The 21111-nt window shown below is 44.4% G+C and overlaps 1 protein-coding gene across 1 annotated transcript in view; it reads left to right on the top strand.

The window, feature by feature from the left end:
• The window catches only part of gas7b (growth arrest-specific 7b), a 90768-nt gene that overhangs the window by 54289 nt on the left and 15368 nt on the right, over positions 1-21111 (top strand). Inside the window, 5 exon segments of the mRNA XM_084323038.1 lie at positions 1739-1757; positions 1760-1827; positions 2796-2908; positions 9797-9871; positions 19465-19543. Coding sequence (XP_084179164.1) covers positions 1739-1757; positions 1760-1827; positions 2796-2908; positions 9797-9871; positions 19465-19543 — 354 coding nt within the window.

The following is a 21111-nucleotide window of genomic DNA, read 5'->3' as shown; positions in this document are numbered from 1 at the left end:
GCCAAAGTTGTGATTTATTAATAAATCATCATGAAATGTATTCCATTTTATGTGATACAACAAAAGTATTCTATCATTACCCCAAAGTATAATGCAATAAATACAACATCCATCTGTTTTTACCATATTCTTTGAAATGATGCTATATAGGATAAAGTCCAAGAATGGCTCCTGTACCCTGCACTCTGCACCCTACATCCTATATACTGCACCCTGCATCCTGCACCCTACAACCCTGTACCTGCACCCTACATCCTATACCCTGCACTGTGCATCCTACACCCTACACCATGCACCTACAGTAGGGAGGCCTTTCTACCACTTCTCCTTAAAAACATCTAGTACAAAAAATGACAATGACAATGTTTTCTATTAAATAAGGCTACGGTAGAGAATACTGGATATGGAGTTTTGTTTTTTTAAACACAATGCTGTGTTTACCTCCCCAGGTTAATTGAAGTGAATGTGAGGGAAGATAATGCTCTTATTTTCAGCCCTGAAGTCACAGCTACACACTCTCTCTCTCTCTCTCTCTCTCTCTCTCTCTCTCTCTCTCTCTCTCTCTCTCTCTCTCTCTCTCTCTCTCTCTCTCTCTCTCTACTCTCTCTATTCCACCTCCCGTTGGAACTGTATTACAGATTAGAATGTTTGTGTGTGCCCTTGAATGTGTGCGTGCACGCGCTTGCACCTGTGCGCTCACATGGTATATGTGTTTGTGTGTGTGCACATGTGTTTTCATCACCGTGTGTTTATGAAGCGCTATACCAAGGTTGAGCTACCAGTGGACCTGATGGTAGTTTGCTGTATATTTCCCCCGCCCCCGACCTCCCGCACCCCTTATCCCTGGTGTTTGGAGAAAGGGCATCAGAATACAACACACAGTCCCCCAGGCATCACTCACACACACACACACACACACACACACACACACACACACACACACACACACACACACACACACACACACACACACCACACACACACACATGCACACGCACACACGCACACACACACACGCACACGCACACACACACACACACAGTCAGTCAGCCATAGAGCCGTTACCCCAGCATGCCCTACTCAGAACACAGCAGATCAGAGCAGGGAGCCACAGCATAAGTGTTCTGCTGTTAACTGCACAGAGATAATTAGGATCATCTCCAGGAGTCTATGTAACTGAACTGCTCCGGGCCACACGGTTGTTGAGGTTCAGAGTTCATCTCTGCAGTAACTATACCGTCGAGAGAAAATATTGTGTGTGCGTGCGTGCGTGCATACGTACGTGCCTGTGTGTGCATGCGTGAAAAGTACTTCTATAGAAAACAGGTAGCTTATAGTGAAAGTGCTGACAGCTGACAACGCTATTGTACAGTACAGAGTACAGTACAGTATGCTGGTCTGGCATCAAAGGTGAAGCTGCTACTTTTAATATTGTAATACATTGTCATCAAACTGCCCCACCTTTGATGTTGATGTATTCTTCATTCTTGATGTATCTCTTTCTTTCTCTCTTTCTCTCTTTCCTCTCTCTCTCTCTCTCTCTCTCTCTCTCTCTCTCTCTCTCTCTCTCTCTCTCTCTCTCTCTCTCTCTCTCTCTCTCTCTCTCTCTCTCTCTATCTCTGTGTTTGTCTCTCTAACTCTCTGTCTCTCTCTTTCTCTGTCTCTCTCTCTCTGATTGTCTCTCTAACTCTCTGTCTCTCTCTTTCTCTGTCTCTGTCTCTTTCCCCTATCAATCCAGATCAACTGTGTGACCTTCCCCTCCCTATGAGCGTGCCTGAGCAACAGCTGCTGAAGCCAGACGAGTGGAGCTACTGTGATTATTTCTGGGTAAAACACCACCAGACCAAACCCAACATCATGTCCAGATGAAGGACCGGGGCTACTGGAGCTTTACATAGAGTTCGAGTTCCAACATGTCAACATTGACACTGGGTGAAACACCAGTGTAAGGGTCAGAAATCGGTGCACGCATTGGACCAGAATGGTGCTACGGAAAGCAGTGGGTTTCTGAATGTAAACAAGTGCATGCGTAGAGAGAGAGAGGGAGATGGTATCCCTTATGTCCCGTATAGTTCACACAAGTATAACACAGCTGGATCTGAACCTTGCACACCCACATGGGAAGCGAAGCATCTACTGGTTAGCCAAAGGGAGAACCCCCCCCCGCCACCACCCCCAACCCCCCCCCCCCCCAGCTGCCGCCCCAGGCAAGGGAGATATCAGGCTTACAAACATCACCAGAACCTTCTTATCTTTCACCCCTGAGCCTGCATTCATCTGAATCTGGCTGTACTCCCAACAGGGAGAAACGTGAAACAGCTACACGCTGAGGAACCGTATTGAGTTTCCGAAGATCCAACAACACACAGACAGAGCTATAGGAAAACACTTGACGTGTTACAGTATATACAGTCGTTGAGACCAGTGAGATCCAGCCCTGCTGGCCTATGTTTCGGACCTCTCCCATCTTTGCAGCAGAATCTGCAGCATTTGCAGTTGTGGTTCGCAGTGCGCATGCCGGCGGTGTGTACAACACCCAAGCCTGGAATTGTGGTTTCTGTGGTACAAGACAAGATCAGGTTTTAAACAAACCGCGCAGATCTGAATCCTCCCACTTACTCAACACTGGCCGTGTCGCTGGAGATTATACTGTATATATTATGCTTTTGTAGAATTGTGCCTGTTCCCATTACAATAACTTAGGACAAGCCGTGAGCGAATGTTGCAGCCTTATTGTGAAAGTGTTTGTTTAATGTATTCATTGTGTGTTTGTTGTTGTTCCTGTAATTATGCAGACAGATAAAAAGGACCCTCAGGGGAATGGCGTCACAGGATTTGAAGTCTTACTGCAAAAACAGCTCAAGGGGAAGCAGATGCAGAAAGAGATGGCTGAGTTTATACGTGAAAGGTAAAGGACATTTACCCTCCTGGGGTATTCTACAACCTTCTAGAATATAATGCACTCCTACAACGAAGGCCTGTAACTTTAACATTAACATCCGGTATGTATAAGCATATGATCCAATGACGTAAGTTAATAAGGCTTTAAAAAAGACATCAGCCACATCTAAAGGTACAAGCATGACAAGGTTATTCTAATATTTTAAATAATTACTCCATTGATTTAGTGATTTGCATAATGTAGCTCTAAAAGTCTCTGTTTTTCTCTTTATTCATTTTTATTAAATTTTCTTTTTTCTCTGATGAGTTTTATTTTAATTCTCACTTCTTTTTTTTTTTTTTTTTTTATGGTGTTAGTATTTTTCTCCATTCTTTTCCTCTTTCTGATGGTTCCAACATGAGTTAGTAGAAGGTTCAAATGAATATATCAATGAAGGTATATTTTTCATTTTTCACACTATTGTTATTACATTAATGGGAAGGCGCAAGACCAAAAAGCGACATTCTATTGAATTAGAATGAAAGTTGTAGATCCTATGGCAATTAGCATAGGAAGATTAGGGTTACAAAGCTCATTTTGGGCAACCCGGTGGCTTAAGGGAGGGAGTCATACGCGTAGGATGTGTCTATGGAACACAGTCCTGTACGACTCTCGGTGGGAGGGGGGATTAGGGGATTTTTATTTGTATATATGTATGTTTTTAAGCTCGGCTCTCAACGGGACCTCAATAGTTGGATGTATATCTATTGTAGCTTCGCACTCCAGAAGCATTACCAACAACTACACAACAACACGTATAGATTATGGCTAGTTTGAATATAATGATCTGGAACACTGGGGGAATAAATAATCAACACAAACGCAAAAGCGTGCTCACACTGATGAAAAAAGAACAGGTTGACGTGGCTCTGCTAAGCGAAACGCACATTTTAGAGAAAGACATAGATACGTTAGCGGACAACACATATCATAACATTAGTCACTCTTCCTTTGGAACGAGAACTCGGGGAGTAGCCATAGTCGTTAGACGGAAGTTGAATATTGAATTGAAGGGAGTATGGTCTAGGGATGCCCCGATCGATCGGCCACCGATCGTTATCGGCCGATAATCAGTATAAATATGCGATCGGTGATCGGTGATAATGCTATATTTTCGCCGATCGTCAAAACCGATCTCACTCGCTGTCTCAGTTCTGTCTCAGACACCGGGTGGTGCGGCGTCTGCTCATCCCTCCAGCCCCTCCCGCACGCATGTAAACACGGGTCTAGTCTAGCCTAGTGGGACGGGACACGGGAGGACGGCGTCTCCCTGAGCTAACGTTACAAAATGACCCAGTCAACTATTCACTTTTAGTTTAATACATGATGAGGCATTGTCTAACCGAACGGTATCTAGCCAGCTAGCTACCGATAGCTCCTGATATCAACAAACGCTCCAGCAATAGTCTAGTAGAGACGTGTATGATAGCTCTGTTAGCTCTCGTTAGCGCAAGTTAGTTCACTGTTCAAAACGAAATGTCCCATTGAACTAAAATATACTAAATATTAACGTTATATATCCGGCTAGCAGTAGCTACAGATAGCTCCTGATATCAATGTCTTATAACACTGATTCGACGCGTATTCGAGCTGAGGGCATGTTGAATGTGATATGACCAAAGCACAGTAACGTTATTTCAATAGGGTCCATCTGCAGCGCAGGAGAATCCTTGCCGTAGCTCGAGGCTACTCGAGTATAGGGTCCAGGTGCAGCTCCGGAGAATCCTGGCAGTAGCTGGAGGCTACTCGAGTACACACAGAGCAGTGGAGCTTGTTGCGTGGTGGCGATGTCTCGCAGATAATACAAGTACAAGTCTAATTATATAATATATATATTTTATAAAAAGAAAAAGAAAAATGATATAAAAGAATTAATTAATTATAAAAAAAATTAATCAAAAACGATCGGTATCGGATCGGTATCGGCCGATATGGCTCACGACGATCGGTGATCGGTATCGGTGGCAAAAAACGTGATCGGGGCATCCCTAGTATGGTCTGATGCAGATGGTCGGATAACTATAGCTAAGATTGTACACAAGAACAGGAAAATAGCGTTGGTAGCGGTATACGCCCCAAATTTGTACGAAGTTGGTTTCTTCACTACACTTACCAAAGCAATGTTAGACCTTCCCGATTACTCATTTATAATTGGTGCGGATTTTAATGCCATTTGGAATCCAAGGATGGACAAATCTTACCCCTCCTTTTCCAACGAACAAAAAAATGCATCTAATGCATTAAAGGATTGGTCGAAGATTACAGGTGTAAATGACTTATGGCGATCACTTAACCCCACGACCCGGAAGTACTCTTGTCGATCTGCGAGACATAACACATTATCCAGAATAGATTATGTTTTTGCATCCCCGAGACTATTTGATAAATATGATGTGGAAATGATACCCAATGCATTATCAGATCACTGTTATTTACTCCTAAAAGGAACATTTGGTATACTATCTTCCCGAGCCCCAAGATGGCGATTTAACTCGATGCTGCTTAATAACAAGGAATTCATTACACAACTCAAAGAAGCTCTTACAGTATTCCTACGGAGGAATGCAAACTCGGTGCAGGACCCCAGAATATTATGGATGTCGGTAAAGGGAATGATCAAGGATTTCACTGATAGATTTTCCTCCAAAATGCGCAAGAATCGATGCTCAAAACTGGCTGAACTGGAAACGCTTTACTCAACGTTATTTAATTCTTTACAATACAACAACTCGATTCGACTGGAAAATCAAGTTAATGTACTAAAAAAAGAGATTAATGCCATATACAGACAACAATCGGAAATACAAATACGTAGCACAAGACAACAGCAGTACTCTCAAGGTTCTAAACCAAGTCACCTATTAGCTATGCGATTAAGAGTTAATGCAAAATTTGCAGATATAACTACCATTAGAGCACAACAAGTACTTGTTACAGACCCTGAAAAAATAAACGCGACATTCAAAGAATTCTACTCCAACTTGTATAAATCAGAAACGACCTTCGATCAAAACAAAATGGACACATATCTTAATCAAATTAATCTCCCTAAACTTTCAGAGGATGACGCTAAACAGTTAGAAACACCGATCACACTAGAGGAACTCAAGAAGGCCATATCCGAAATGCAAAGTGGTAAGGCTCCTGGAAGAGACAGTATCCCACCAGAAATGTACCTCTCCTGTTGGGACATAATTGGACCCTTATTACTAAATATGATTTTATACTCAGTCAAACCCCAGAACCCACCTCACCCCTGCCCACTTTGACAACCTAGGATGGCTTAGAGTAGACGACAGAGTACAGCAACTTGCAATGGGCCTGGTCTACAAGATACACTATACGACCGGGGTACCCATGTACATGTCAAAATACTTCCCAAAGGTCAGTGAATACCACAACCACTACACCAGAGGAAGCTCAACAAATCATGTTAAACCCAGATTCGGCTCAAACAAGGGACTAAACACGTTTCGCAATTATGCCACAACAATGTGGAACGCCCTACCCAAAGCTGTAAAGGAATGTGAATCCCTACCCACATTCAAAACCGCTCTTAAAGAGCACCTACGGGAGGCTGCAATTCTAAACTGGCCACCGTAAATGCCCAAAACCCCCACCACCTCCTAATAGACAGTCTCCTCCCCACCGCATGTATATATTCCCTCCCCGCCGTATGTATATTTCTCTCCCACCCACCCACCCCCTCCTAATGTACAGTCCCCTCCCCATCATTTGTATATACTCGACGGGATCTAGGGGTAACAGTACTGTATATTTGAATACCGTTTATGTCACAAATGTATCAGTACTAAATACCTATATGTCCCTATGCAATAAATGTCATGTATGTTGTGTATGTCATAAATGTCTATATTAATTGAAAATGGGGGACCCTGATGGAAACAAGACAAACGTCTTTCTCAGGTCTGCATCCCCTTAACAATTGTATGTATTGAGCCGTACTGTATTGTACCCATTCTGCAATCTGTTAAATAAAGTTTTCATTCATTCATTCATTCATTCAAGGAGGGGAACTTCCATAAGAACGACAATATTGCACTCATAACAGTCCTCCTTAAAAAAGACAAAGACCCCACCGAGTGCGGTAGTTATAGACCCTTAAGCCTCCTCGGAACCGATATCAAACTGTACTCTAAGGTATTAGCCATCAGATTACAAAAGCATATGACGTCTTTAGTTCATCCGGACCAAACTGGCTTCATAAGAGGCCGCCTGATCACTGATAACATAAGACGATTACTGCACGTACTAGATGCTGACAAGGACGACACCATACCTAAGGCGATGCTGTCCCTGGATGCAATGAAATCTTTTGACAGGTTGGAATGGTCGTATCTATGGGCAGTATTAGAAAGGATGGGGTTAGGTAAAGGTTTCATTGATATGATTAAAGTATTATACAAAGACCCATCGGCCATGATTACAACAGGTATAATCACCTCCGGAATCTTTCCTGTATCACGCTCAGCTAGACAGGGTTGCCCTCTTAGTCCCGGACTATTCGATCTATCATTAGAGCCTTTAGCACAATATATAAGACAATCCCAATCCATAGAACCAATCGTAATCAAGGGCACACAACATAAAATTAGTTTATATGCAGACGACGTAATACTGTTCATGCAAAACCCCAACACCACATTGCCTCATCTGCTCAAGTTGATTGAGGACTTTGGAGATTTATCGGGATTTAAGATAAATTGGCCGAAGTCGGCTTTCCTTCCACTTAACGCCCCTGTAAAAAAAATAATAACCCTCCTAGGAGAGATACCTATGGTAAAACACTTTAGATGTTTGGGAGTGGAAATATTCCCCACCATAAGATAAACGGTGAAGCACAATTACATAAAAATCCAAAACAAAATCAAAGACGACCTTGATAGGTGGTCAAAACCTAAATACTCAGTACAGGCACGGATATCAATAGTTAAGATGGACGTACTACCTAGAATCAACTTCTTCAGCTCAATGCTACCGTTACCCCCTTTTCCAGGGTTACTGGAAAAAATTTCACTCCTCCACATACAAATTTATTTGGAATAACAAACCACCACATATAAAAAGATCCACCGCACAGAGAAACAAAGCAGATGGTGGTATGGCATTTCCAGATTTTTTCCACTATTTTAAGGCGTACACTTTAAGACCATTGACAACATGGTTTGATCCCCAAGCATTAGTATCCTGGAGAAATTTTGAAGAAAATATAGTAGCCCCACATAGACTGAAGGACATAGCATACACTAAATTATCAATTAAGCAATGCGAACGGAAATTTGGCCCCATAATTACTCATGCGATCCGGATATGGCGTGAAACACAAAAAAAATATTCTAACCCACATAAATGGCATAATCATACTCCCTTATTCAATAACAATGCACTCTTGATTGGAAAACGACCTATAAGATTCCCTATATGGGAAAAGCAAGGCATACACTCATTAGGTGATGTTTTTAACAAACAGGGTTTTTGTAGTTATGAAGAAATACACAAAAAATGTAATCTCACCGAGTCCACAATTTTTTTTTACGCACAGTTATTGTTATGTTTGAAGTCTCACAGTGTTCCATTAAAGATACCAATTGAACACCACAGATACCACAAATTCTTCTATGAAAGAGAGACATCGAGAGGTTTTGTTTCAGATTTTTATCATCAATTACTAACGTCCTCGTATGAAACCCTCCACCTAGACTCCGTCTGGAGGAGGGATATACCAGACCTGGAAAGTGATTTTGATTGGCAAGAAGCCTGGGCAAATGTTCGATTTACATCAAGGAACCCGGACCATCAACAAATAAATCTTAACTATATTCACAGGACATACTTGACTCCTATAAGACTGAAAAAATGGGTCTTAAACAAGACTCCAAATGCTCCTTATGTACAAATGGGGACGAGGGGACATTTATGCACATGTACTGGGACTGCCCACCAGTTAAGATATTCTGGAAAGAGGTGACCCAGCAATTATCAAATCTCTTAACTCTGAATATACCTGTACACCCCTCTGTATTACTGCTGAATGATGTTTTTGAGTGTGCAGTACATCCACAGCTAAAGAGATTGGTTTTATCGGGTATCACAGTGGCTAAAAAGCTGATAGCATCACGATGGTTCCAACCGGAAAAAATGTGCCGAAAGGTCTGGATTATTACATATCTCGATGTGATTTATCAAGAAATATCCACAGCAAGAATTTTGGGTCTCAATGAATCCAAAATGACAATGTGGTTAGAAGTGGTGGAGAGAATAAAAGCTAGCATATAATGGTAGTGTCTGGTTAGGAGCGAGGGATAATGGATGGATTATCCAATGGGGGGTCCGGGAGGGGGGGGGGTACGAGCTAGAGCATTATGTGTGTAGGGTATTAGATAGCAGGTATTGGGGGTATATCCTGTATAAGACATTTAACTATATGGTGATTTCATTGGATGTGCACTGTTAATAATGCTTGTATATCTTATCGTGTGTTGTCATGTTTTTTTATATGTTTGTTTAAAAAATAATAAAAAAAGAAAATACAAAAAAAGAAAGGTAAAGGACACACAGTCACCGAAGCCTAGGAGTGTGTGTGTGTGTGTGTGTTTGATTGTATCTGGGGAGATGCCTTGTCAGTGTTTTAATCAGTATTTCTGTTCCGTATTTCAGCTGTTATGTTCACGTTGCCATGAAAACCGTGCAAGCTGTCAATCTCTTTCCCTTTTTTTTTTGTTCATCATTGATGTACATCATTATATTGCGTAACACAGGAAAGCCGCATAGCGACGGCCCGCTGTATTATGAATGCCATGTGTTGTAACATCCGCTCTCTACTTCCCTCTACAGAATAAAGATAGAAGAAGAATACGCCAAGAATCTCTCCAAACTGTCCCAGATTCCTCTGGCCCATCAGGAAGAAGGGTGAGTGATGTTCGTTCCTCAAGTCGTTGAAAAAGGGGAAGCGCTGTGTGTCGCCGGGGGAACTTGGGTGTCATATCTGCACGTGGCTGCATGGAAGGTGTGACACAAGACCAGAGAAACGTCCACGTCAACACATGATCAGTGGTCCCCCTGTCAGTATGTCCAGTAATACAGCCTCCTCACTGGAGAGCTTGTGGTGGTGGTCAGTGATGATGTGACTAACCCCATCACACTTTCACATGGATACATATTCGCTTGATATATTTCACTTGTTTGGCCCCGCCCTGCTTTTGCCGTTGTCCTTTTATTTCTGGTCGCTGAACGCGGTGGCAAAGACGCCGTAGCGACTGGTTGTGTAGTTATTTCACAAACCGAATAGATAGTGCACCTATACACAAAATGAAATGCTTTGCTAGCTCATTCTACTTGTAGCAAAGGCATTTGTAAAGGCAAATTAAGAAGGCCACAGGTGTCTTTCATTCAAGATGGATTGATCCGGAAAGGCTAATATGTCCCTCTGTAGATAATGTGTTGCACACTCGTTGCAAATGGAAAGTCAGATGTGACAAGCTGGCAGTGTCCTTGTTGCCTAGAAACACAAGTTGACTACTGCAGATACACTCGTGCTTCCTTACCACTAAAGCGTCTACTTAAAGGTGGTTCTGGCAGATTAAAGTCAACTGCATAGCCTGGTATTTCTCACTGTCAGAGGTGCTGTTATCCAGAAATCCTCAGCCAGACAGTCAACCAACCAACCAACCAACCAACCAACCAAGCAGCCAGCCAATTAGTCCGCCAATCAGTCGGCCTGCCAGTCAGCCAGCCAACCAGGCGCGATGTCCTGATGTGAGTCTGGCTCTGGGAGCCCCAGTGGGTGGAGCTGTGAAACAGGAAATATGGTCGTCCTGTAAATCACTCCATCCTTTGATCTGAATATGCTTCAACGACCAGCGAGAGAGAGAGAGAGAGAGAGAGAGAGAGAGAGAGAGAGAGAGAGAGAGAGAGAGAGAGAGAGAGAGAGAGAGAGAGAGAGAGAGAGAGAGAGAGCTGGGGGATGGAGAAGAGATAGGGGGAAGATGAAAGGGGGGTTATGGACTCTGGGAAACAGACCCTGGCTATAGGTTTGTCCTAGAGTGTGGGGGGGGGGGGGGGGGGGGCTGAGAGGGGATACCCCCGTGGAGAGAATGAGGAGAGCGAGTGACGGCCCCTCCTCTTTTCTTCAGTTTGACAGCAGAGGGGATCTCATGCCGAGGCAAACTCTTTGTCTGAGGAAGTAATACCAAGTTGAGAGAAGCATGGCTGTGTGTGTGTGTGTGTGTGTGTGTGTGTGTGTGTGTGTGTGTGTGTGTGTGTGTGTGTGTGTGTGTGTGTGTGTGTGTGTGTGCGTGTGTGCGCATATGCATGCATGTTCATGCATGTATGTATGTATGTGTGTGTGTCACTGTGTGCGCGTGTGTGTGTGTCTGTGTGGAAGGCTGGATAGACAGATCCTACTGGGGGGAGAAGCTGTGAATACAGAAGGAGGGCGGCTACAGCAGCAGTATTAAATAACACATAAATGTAAGACTCCACAGGAAATTGCTTTAACACATAGCAACAACATGATGGCATGATGGGAGGTCGGGGTCAGTGACTGTCCTCGACTGAACACATTCTTAATCGACTAGATTATTTGATTTAAGGGGAGACCACCCCCCTAGATAGGGAAACAAAATAATAAAGGATGAAATCATTTGCAACATTTTTAATTGTTTAGAATAGTAAAAAAAGAAAAAAAATATAATTTTTTTTTCAGCATCATTTTATTAGCCAAAATGGGGCGTGGTCTATTCAAAATGGCCCCAAAATGACCCCCGCCTCTCTCTCCATACAGTACCAGCAGCTGCAGGTCTGACGAGCACAGAGGTGCCAGTCGATAATTCTTGCTATTTAAAAATATTCCTCTTGTTCTCCCCCACTACTCCTCCAACGGGTGGTGGATGGTTTTATGTTGACGGTAGATGGGGAAACACAACTAACACTCGTCTTTATTAAATGTTGTTTCGAGTTTTTCCACGAGAATGCACGCCTGGTTGCGTCTATTATGGAGAGAGAGGCGGGGGGTCTCATCTCCATGTACAGTAGCCGAACCGAAGACACACAACAACAGACAGACAGCTCAGTGATTGAAACCTACATGTTTGTGCGACCATGTCGACCTGAACAATGGGGGATAATAATAAGAACGAGCCGCCTCGGCCGCTGCTGCTGGAGCTGGACCGAGTCATGTGAGACAAGCCGGTGGCAGCAAGGCGCATGGAGCCGGGGAGAAACCACCGCCTCGCCCCGCTGGTGCTTCACAGCGCGTCTCAGGGGAGAGCTAAAGGGGGGCGTAATAGCATAGGTCAGTGGCCAATCAGAGCGCAAAACAGGAACCCGGAAACACAAATGCGTTGGTAAAAGCATACACGCGGCCGGGAGGCCAGCGAGCAGTGCGTTGCAGTAGTCGAGGCAGGAGATGACTATTGATTGGACGAGGAGTTGGGTGGCTTCTTTTGTCAGGAAGGGGCGGATCCTTCTGACGTTGCTCAGGAGGAATATGCAGGTTCTGGTTGTCGCTGCGATGTGAGCAGAGAAGTTCAACTGGTCGTCGAGGACGACACCAAGGTTCTTGGCGGTCGGGGACGCGGTCACAGCTGCATTCTCGACTGTGATAGAAAGGTCGTCAGGGGGGAGGATTTGGCCGGCAGGTGGAGCAATTCAGTTTTGCTTAGGTTCAGTTTGAGGTGGTTGGTCGTCATCCAGGCGGAGATGTCGGACAGACAGGCCGAGATCCGCTCAGAGACGTGGATATCTGAGGGAGGGAAGGAGAGGAAGAGTTGAGTATCATCGGCATAACAATGATACGAGAAGCCATGAGACGTGATAATGTTACCCAGTGATTTAGTGTAGAGAGAGAAGAGAAGGGGTCCTATGACCGAGCCCTGGGGGACACCCGTCCGCAGGGGGCGGGTGGCCGACAGGGTCCCTCTCCATGACACTTGGTAGGAGCGGTCATTGAGGTATGATGATAGCCATGTCAGCGCAGTTCCAGCCACTCCCATTCCTGCGAGGGCCGCGAGGAGGATCTGATGGTTGACTGTGTCGAAGGCTGCAGATAGATCTAGGAGAATCAGGACAAAGGAGAGGCCTTTCGCTTTTGCTAAGTGAAGTGCCTCTGTGACCGCAATGAGGGCCGTTTCTGTGGAGTGGCCAGTCCGGAAGCCAGACTGATTAGGGTCTAGGAGATCATTCTGTAAGAGATAAGCAGTAAGTTGGTTGGATACAGCACGTTCAAGTGTTTTAGAAAGGAAGGAGAGAAGAGAGACAGGACGATAGTTGCCTATGACGGTGGGGTTCAGGGTTTTTTTTTTTATGAGGGGCGTGACTCTGGCTTGTTTTAGGGAGGTGGGGACCACCCTCTCTAAAACACTTGAACGTGCTGTATCCAACCAACTTACTGCTTATCTCTTACAGAATGACCTCCTAGACCCTAATCAGTCAGGCTTCAGGACTGGTCACTCCACAGAGACAGCCCTCATTGCAGTCACAGAGGCACTTCACTTAGCAAAAGCGAAAGGCCTCTCCTCTGTCCTGATTCTCCTAGATCTATCTGCAGCCTTCGACACAGTCAACCACCAGATCCTCCTTGCGGCCCTTGCAGGAATGGGAGTGGCTGGCTCTGCGCTGACATGGCTGTCATCATACCTCAATGACCGCTCCTACCAAGTGTACCTCTATGGCCGTGAATATTTTCACGCGGATCGGAATCACGGCGCGCCCGTGGGACACTTTTCCGTTTCGGCGAGTTTATTCCACGCTTTCGGCTTTCCTTTTCTAAGCATTTTCGGGGCTACATGTGAATGAGTAAAAGTTGCGGGACGCCCAGATGTACCCACGTTAGAAAGTACATAAAAGTAAAAAATATAAAAGTACATATTAGCACTTTGATTGCCTAAGGCTAAATTCATGATATACCATCCGTTGCCATCTCTATTTGTCTATGGAGAAGTTCCCCTTCTTTGCAGGGCTATAACTTTTTAAATTCTATTGCTAGATTGCCATTATTAGGGCCCATTCAAGGTCCTATATGTATTGTTCATTGTGTAGCAACGTTAAACTTCACATATTCATAGTAAAATATGGTCTAAAGTATAAGTATGTTTTCATCTCTTTCTGCAGCTTTCTCCAGAACGTGATTTATAGCCCCAAATGCATTATATTGATGATGAAATACAGTTTGGTAGGAATCTGTGCGAGATCAAAAATTTCAATTGGACGTACTTCTAGAAGTTTCTACGTATCATCTGATGATGACCGGATGGGCGGGGGATCGTTTATAATTCCGTGGGCAGCGTTATATCATTCATCTAGTGTGGGTGATATGATCATCAGAGCAGTTTATATCGAACACGTTCAAAAATAACGCTGAATCTTACCGTATCTTCCTCGCGCCGTTGGACGATGAGCGTGGAACTGAAATATTCCTATTATGGGATGTAGAAATACGCGATCTATTTCCAGGTTGTATAATAGTATATATGTCCAAATCATGTTGTTTATCGAGTTATTGGCAACGGATCGCTATGTATTGTGTCGAGATCGAGTCCCGGGACCTATAGAGAGTGCCCGGAAGTAATATGGACGATCAGCACTTCATCCATATGACTTCCTGTTTGGCGCTTCTGCCGATCGGCCACCAGATGGCGCTCTTGAACCGCTAGAGGGTTGAGAGGAGGCCAGCACTGTGTTTCAGGGCTGCGGAGGAAAAATATGATTTCAATCACAGATTTTTGAAATATTGATATTAAAGACGAGTTAGGGCGTCCTCTGCAACTTTAGCATGGCTAGGAAAGACGCCTAAACACGTTTTCGGCACTTAAAGTGTTATATATGTACTGATATAATAATAATAATAATAATAATAATAATAATAATAATAATAATAATAATAATAATAATAATAATAATAATAATAATAATAATAATAATAATAACAACAACACACTCGTTCACTAGAGGAGACTACTGCCCAACTCCGCGCTCTCACGCTCAGCTCTGCGGAGCGACACAAACAATGTAACCGTTTTGATGCATACATGTAACCTGTAGTAGCATACTGGTTATGGCGAATAAAACGTTCTATTCTTCTAACCTGTCTGCGGCTGTAGCGTGGCTGGGGGCCTGGCTGGGCTGTGGACGCGGCGCGGCGGCCGGCCTGGGTGGGGACGTTAGAGTCAGTATACCTTTGCTGCCTGCTGGAACAATGATGTTCTTTTTCGTAGCTTTGCCGTCTCCTGTTCGGCTTTCGCTCTCATCTTGTTTTTCTAAGCACCGCCGCTTGCTTGGATATTTGCGGCATTATTTTTACCGGCGCCTTCCCGCTGTGTTTTGAACGCTGCCAATGAACATTAGTTATCAGCCTAGCCCTATCGCAGGTGAGCAAATCATCCAGCTGCAGCCCCGCAGACCATACTGGGCTCCACTGTCTGCGCCCTGTTTGCGCGCGTTAGGAAATCTAAGAGGATAGTCTACAGTGGGGGAGGGGCCCCCTAAGCTCCGGGGCCCCCCCGCACCGCGGGGGTGGCGGGGGCCTCCGCTACGCCACTGATAATGATGTAGTAGTAGTAACAGTTTAGTAACAAACAACACAACCGATTACTGTACCCCCTAATAGGCAAGAAAATATTTCAACTTTCCCAGTTTGTTATGTTATAAACTAAGAAAAAATATATTGCAAGTTTTCTGAATTGTATGTTTATATATGCAAATGAGGCACTTCCCCATTCGATATGTGCACATTTATGGATGCAATCATGCAAAATGAAGCAAAATAAGCAACTAAATGTTTTTTAGTTTTCTTGTCACTAGTTTGAAAGAAGACATGTAAAGGGGCAACATTATAAAAAAATCTCAAAATTGTCCCAAAATCAGGAAAATGGTATTTTAGGTGGGTGGTCTCCCCTTAATCTAAGTTGAATAATGCAATAATGCAAAAGCACAATCTTGTACTTACTGTACCAGATATGTGTTTATCGTTTTTCAGGAAATACTGTGTACATTCACTGTAATCGACAAAGTCTTTGTTGACTAAAACCAAACTGACCGATTAACGGATTAATCAACAGCGAGGGGGCAGTCCTACCCTGTACAGGATGACATCATGATATCATATACTATGTTACAGTATGACATCATCATATCATATACCATGTTACAGTATGACATCATGATATCATATACTATGTTACAGTATGACATCATGATATTATAATACTATGTTACAGTATGACATCATGATATCATATACTATGTTACAGTATGACATCATGATATTATAATACTATGTTACAGTATGATATGATATCATATACTATGTTATAGACATGATATCATATACTATGTTACAGTATGACATGACATAATATACTATGTTACAGTATGACATCATGATATCATAATAATACAGTATGTTACAGTATGACATCATGATATCATATACTATGTTACAGTATGACATCATCATATCAGATACTATGTTACAGTATGACATCATATCATATACTATGTTACAGTATGACATCATCATATCAGATACTATGTTACAGTATGACATCATCATATCATATGTTACAGTATGTAACGGTACGTTAATGCGTTCACACTGTAGACGGCCACGCTGCATATCAGCATTGTAATAGCGGTCAGAGTGGGACGGAACAGGAATTGTCCCATATAGAATCTAGATTATGCCAGCTAGTTCCGCCTACCCCACACCCAGAGAAGTGCAACACAATACTGTTATTATGCTCTCTGTCAGCCCAGCGCTGTTGTCAGGCCCCCCTGGACAATCGCTGTTTTGTTGGTCAGTTCCTACCATCCGACCGGCCCCAGTCCAGAACCGGCCGCCCATTCCTGAATTTACCATTTTGTTTTGTCGAGATGTTGCCCGAAGGCATGTGACTCCTTTTTTCTTTTTTTTCTTTTTTATCATGTGCTGCGTCCGCTGCTGAATAGAGGCAGTGCACGACTTATTTCACTCAAGTGTGTTATTTCATGTGTCATGGGGGACTCTCCTAAATGTAAGAGTGCAGGCAGATGTATAACATATAGTCTGTGAATGACATTTGGAGCGCTGCCTTAGTGCCTGTTTGCTGCTTGGAATCATAGGACATGAGTACATAATAGTCCCCTGTCTCATGAACAGGATGACTCCTCCAGCCTTTTTGAGAGGGATATACAGCACACCTGGCCTGTTAGCCTGGCCTGGGTTTATTGTTATTGAGAGAAGAACTCTGAAGTTCCTGCCAAAAAGATTAGATTCAGGGGCATCTGGTTAGTGTAAAAGCACTCACCTACCACAGCAGAGACCCGGGTTCGATCCCCGGCAGCTGTACTTCTGGCTTCGTCAGGCGTTCCTACAGTACGTCCACAACTTGGAGCGGCACGGTGTAGTGGTTAACACTGTCGCCTCACAGCTAGAAGTCGATTCCCGCTTGGGGACCGGGTTTTCACGTTGCCAGGTACCCAGGTGGGGTATCTCCCAGGCCTTTCTGTGTGGAGTTTGCATGTTCTCCCCGTGCTCGCAAGGGTTTCCCCCCCGATAAGATAAACCCAAAGGAAAACATGCACAACAGATCGCTAACGCTGTCGCGTCCCTGACGAAGACGGACAGGAGCACTTGGATTGGTCCCCAGGGTGCGGCCCCACGCCGAAGCCCCTACAGTATCTGCTCCCGGCTGCCCTTGGGGGGAAGGACGACAGGATGGGTCAAGCGAAGAGACTCAATCTCATCGCAGACCCAAAATAATTGCATGTGTGTGTTCCTGTGTGTGTGCCGCCCATTGCATGTGTGTGGCACTGCATGACGTATAAAGACTTCTTCAAAAGTCCAGTTATTATGGGAATATTATTATTGCGGTGGGAAGCCGGCAGGATATTAGGCTGTTGCATTGGCGACTCCTACTGGTCGGTCAGGGCACCTGTTTTAACAGGGAGGGGATCTGGGGGAGATAGCGCAAAACCTCAGCATGCGTTAAGCTCTCCCAGTGAAACTCCTTGCCGTCAGGTGAAAAGAAGCGACAGACCGGGGCCGTCATACACACAGGGAATTGGAATAAGGGGTGAAAAAGCCACACAAAAAAACATTAGATTCAGGTTATGTTTTTTTAGACTCTCTTGTCTAGTCTATTCTTATCTTTCACCTGATCTGTCCTTCATGTACTGCACACTCCCTCCAGTGCAGGTGCCAGACTGTGTTCCAGCGGTGTTTGGAATGTTTTGGATGTCAGTCTGAGGGAATTCCACACATGTCTTCCATTCACAGCCCTTCCTTTGAAGTAACCTGCTTAGCCATAAAGACTGTCAGCCCAGGACCAGGGCCTTGTGTCTGTGGCTCCCTGCCTGCCATAAAGATCGTCAGCCCAGGGCCTTGTGTCTGTGGCTCCCTGCCTGCCATAAAGATGACTTTACAGGCCTTGGCTGCTTGGATAAATATCCCACAAAGGCGCCAGAGTGAAGAGGCTTGACATTTGACTTTCAGGCCCCTGGGTGTTTACGATATCATCCCATAAGATTCCCATCTGTTTTGGTTATGGATTATGCATTTTCTCTAAAGCGTGATTATTAATGAATGTCTCCTGAATTGTTATCATCCCAGCTAGTGGCTAAATTGGCTAATTATCATGGGGAAATGTAAATTGTGACAAAGGAGACACTTTCCCTGAAACTTTTGAAGATGCTGTTAGGAGAAATTGCGTTCTTTGCTTGCATTTGATATCCCCATCATCTCAATACCGCTGTGTAATTAACATCGTCGGCACAAGACTGACGTCAGAAACATTTTGACAACCGCCGGGGGGGGGGGGGGGGGGGGGCGTCAAAGCCTGCCAGCGAAATATCCGGCTAATGGACGTCAGAAGGTTTCCTGGAACATAATGCAAACCGACAGACTCTTAAAGCTTATCTCAGAAAACAATACGGTTCCTTCAAAGACTTTATTGCTCTGAGCTACGATTAAAAGTTGAACTTGTAGCAGAGAGAGAATAATCCGAGAGGCAGTATATCATGGTGTCCTGTATATCCTAATGAGAGGCTGAACTGGCAGTGGACCCTGCAGGGTACTAGATTTACGGGGGACTTGTAGATCTGTGAACTTTTGCACTGGACCTACTGGTGAACCCCTGACAGGATTCACCCTGCCGCCTACACAGCTAGGACCTGCCCCCCTCCCCTCTCTCTCTTTCCCTCTCTCTCTCCACCTACCCCTTCATCGCCCTCTTCCTCTTTCCTTATGCTTCCCTGTCATTCTTCCACACCCCCACCACCCACTCATCCTCCCTGCCTCGTTAATGCCTGTGTGGTCTTTTCCTGGTGTGAGATATTAGACTGCTCAAGTATACTCTCTCTCTCTCTCTTGCTCCCCCCCTCGCTCTCTCTTTCTTTCTCTCTCTCCCCATTCCTTTTATTCTTTACTCATCTCTTTTTCTCTCTCTCTCGTTCCCTCATTACCTTTCATTCTCCCTCTCCCTCTCTCTCTCTCTCTTTCTCTAACCCTGCTCATCTTCTGTCCTCAGCACTCTCGGGGACGCCTGGTCCCAGCTGAAGCAGAGCCTAGCGGATGAGGCCGAGGTTCACCTCAAATTCTCCTCAAAGGTATTCCGTTAACCATAACCTGCACGTGATCTCCATATCTACACCGGTCCATTCCACCTGCATTCCATACATACCGATGGTGTTGTTTGAGCGTTTTCGTTCCATCTCCTGTGTGATCCTGTGTAAACACTGTGTGGGAGCCAAGTGACTCCTCGAACGCACTGTATGTGGAACGGTGCGCGGAGCGCGGGGGCTCTCTTGGCTTCATACCGACAGTCGGCCATGACTCAAGCCGTCCTCGGTGGACGTGTTCGAGTGTGTTAAAGCCATGCTTACTGTAACACTTTAATTAACACTCATATGCTTTTGCAGCTCAACGCCGTGAAGTACAAGTGCGTGAGGAGTTTATTTTGGCGAGAGGAGAGAGAGAGAGAGAGAGAGAGAGAGAGAGAGAGAGAGAGAGAGAGAGAGAGAGAGAGAATGCATGAGAGAATGGTTATGAGGGAATGAGAGAGAGAAAAGGAGATGGAGAGAGAAAGAATGAAAGGAATTGGGAGAGAGAGAGAAAAAAAGAGAGCAAGGGAGCAAGAGAGAGACAGAGGATATGCTTGTTTGAGTGTTAAAACTGTGCTTACAGTGCAACACTTACATTCACGCTCATATGCTTTTGCAGCTCAGCGGCGTGAAGTACAAGTGTGTGAGGAGTTTATTTTGGCGAGAGAGAGAGAGAGAGAGAGAGAGAGAGAGAGAGAGAGAGAGAGAGAGAGAGAGAGAGAGAGAGGTGGTGGGGGACCACAGCTGGCCTGGTGGAGGAAACAACGTCAGCCCTTGTTATTCTCTGGAGAGGGAGAGGCACAGATGTGCAGCGTGCGGTCGTTTCAGAGAGGAGGAGGCAGGATATAAAGGGAAGTGAGTGATAGTTTCTAATGCAGCTACAGGAGGACCGGGTGTACATCACGTTTATATTGATATCGTATAATAACAATAACACCAAAGAACACAATATGTATTTATGGTGTGAGTGGGACTGCGTTGCTCGCGAACAGCTTGGACCTATGCTTACTGTGTTTCCGACATTGCAACAGGAAATAAACCCGGGTCCATTTAGAGAGTGTGTGTCTGTAATATATATGGCTGCAATATGGGCGCTTTTTAAATAATCAATGAGCGAGGTGGTCAGAATTAGATGCGTCTGGAAGACCCTCACTGTCTATCGTTGTATGAAAGGAAAGAGTTTCAAACGCCTTCACAAGCTAGACTTTAAACTCGATTTGAACACTTTCAGGTGCACGGCCAAATGCATGTGGTTAGAATTTCAACGACTGAACATTCTAATGATGATGTCACACTAACTACTAGTCACTGAAAGCTATATAGTTCTAAGATGTTCTAAGATTTTTTTTAATACATACAAAATAACTAGGCTCAGCAAAGGGTTAATAAGCTATATCGCATGCCACACATTGCAGCTTTAGAATCTGTTAATGGTTTTTGGTTTGACCATAATTATAAATTAGGGCTATATTCACATTATGTTATGAAAGAGTTTGATTTGTACCAATGTGAACCCACCCTTCACAGTCACAGAATACAGCTAATTAAATGTATGTTGTTAGTTCCTAGTTAGT

The sequence above is a fragment of the Notolepis coatsorum genome, assembly GCF_963971535.1.
Source record: "Notolepis coatsorum genome assembly, chromosome: 10".
Classification (NCBI taxonomy): domain Eukaryota; kingdom Metazoa; phylum Chordata; class Actinopteri; order Aulopiformes; family Paralepididae; genus Notolepis; species Notolepis coatsorum.
Note: the sequence above shows the minus strand (reverse complement) of the source record. Positions and strands in the feature narration are given on the sequence as shown.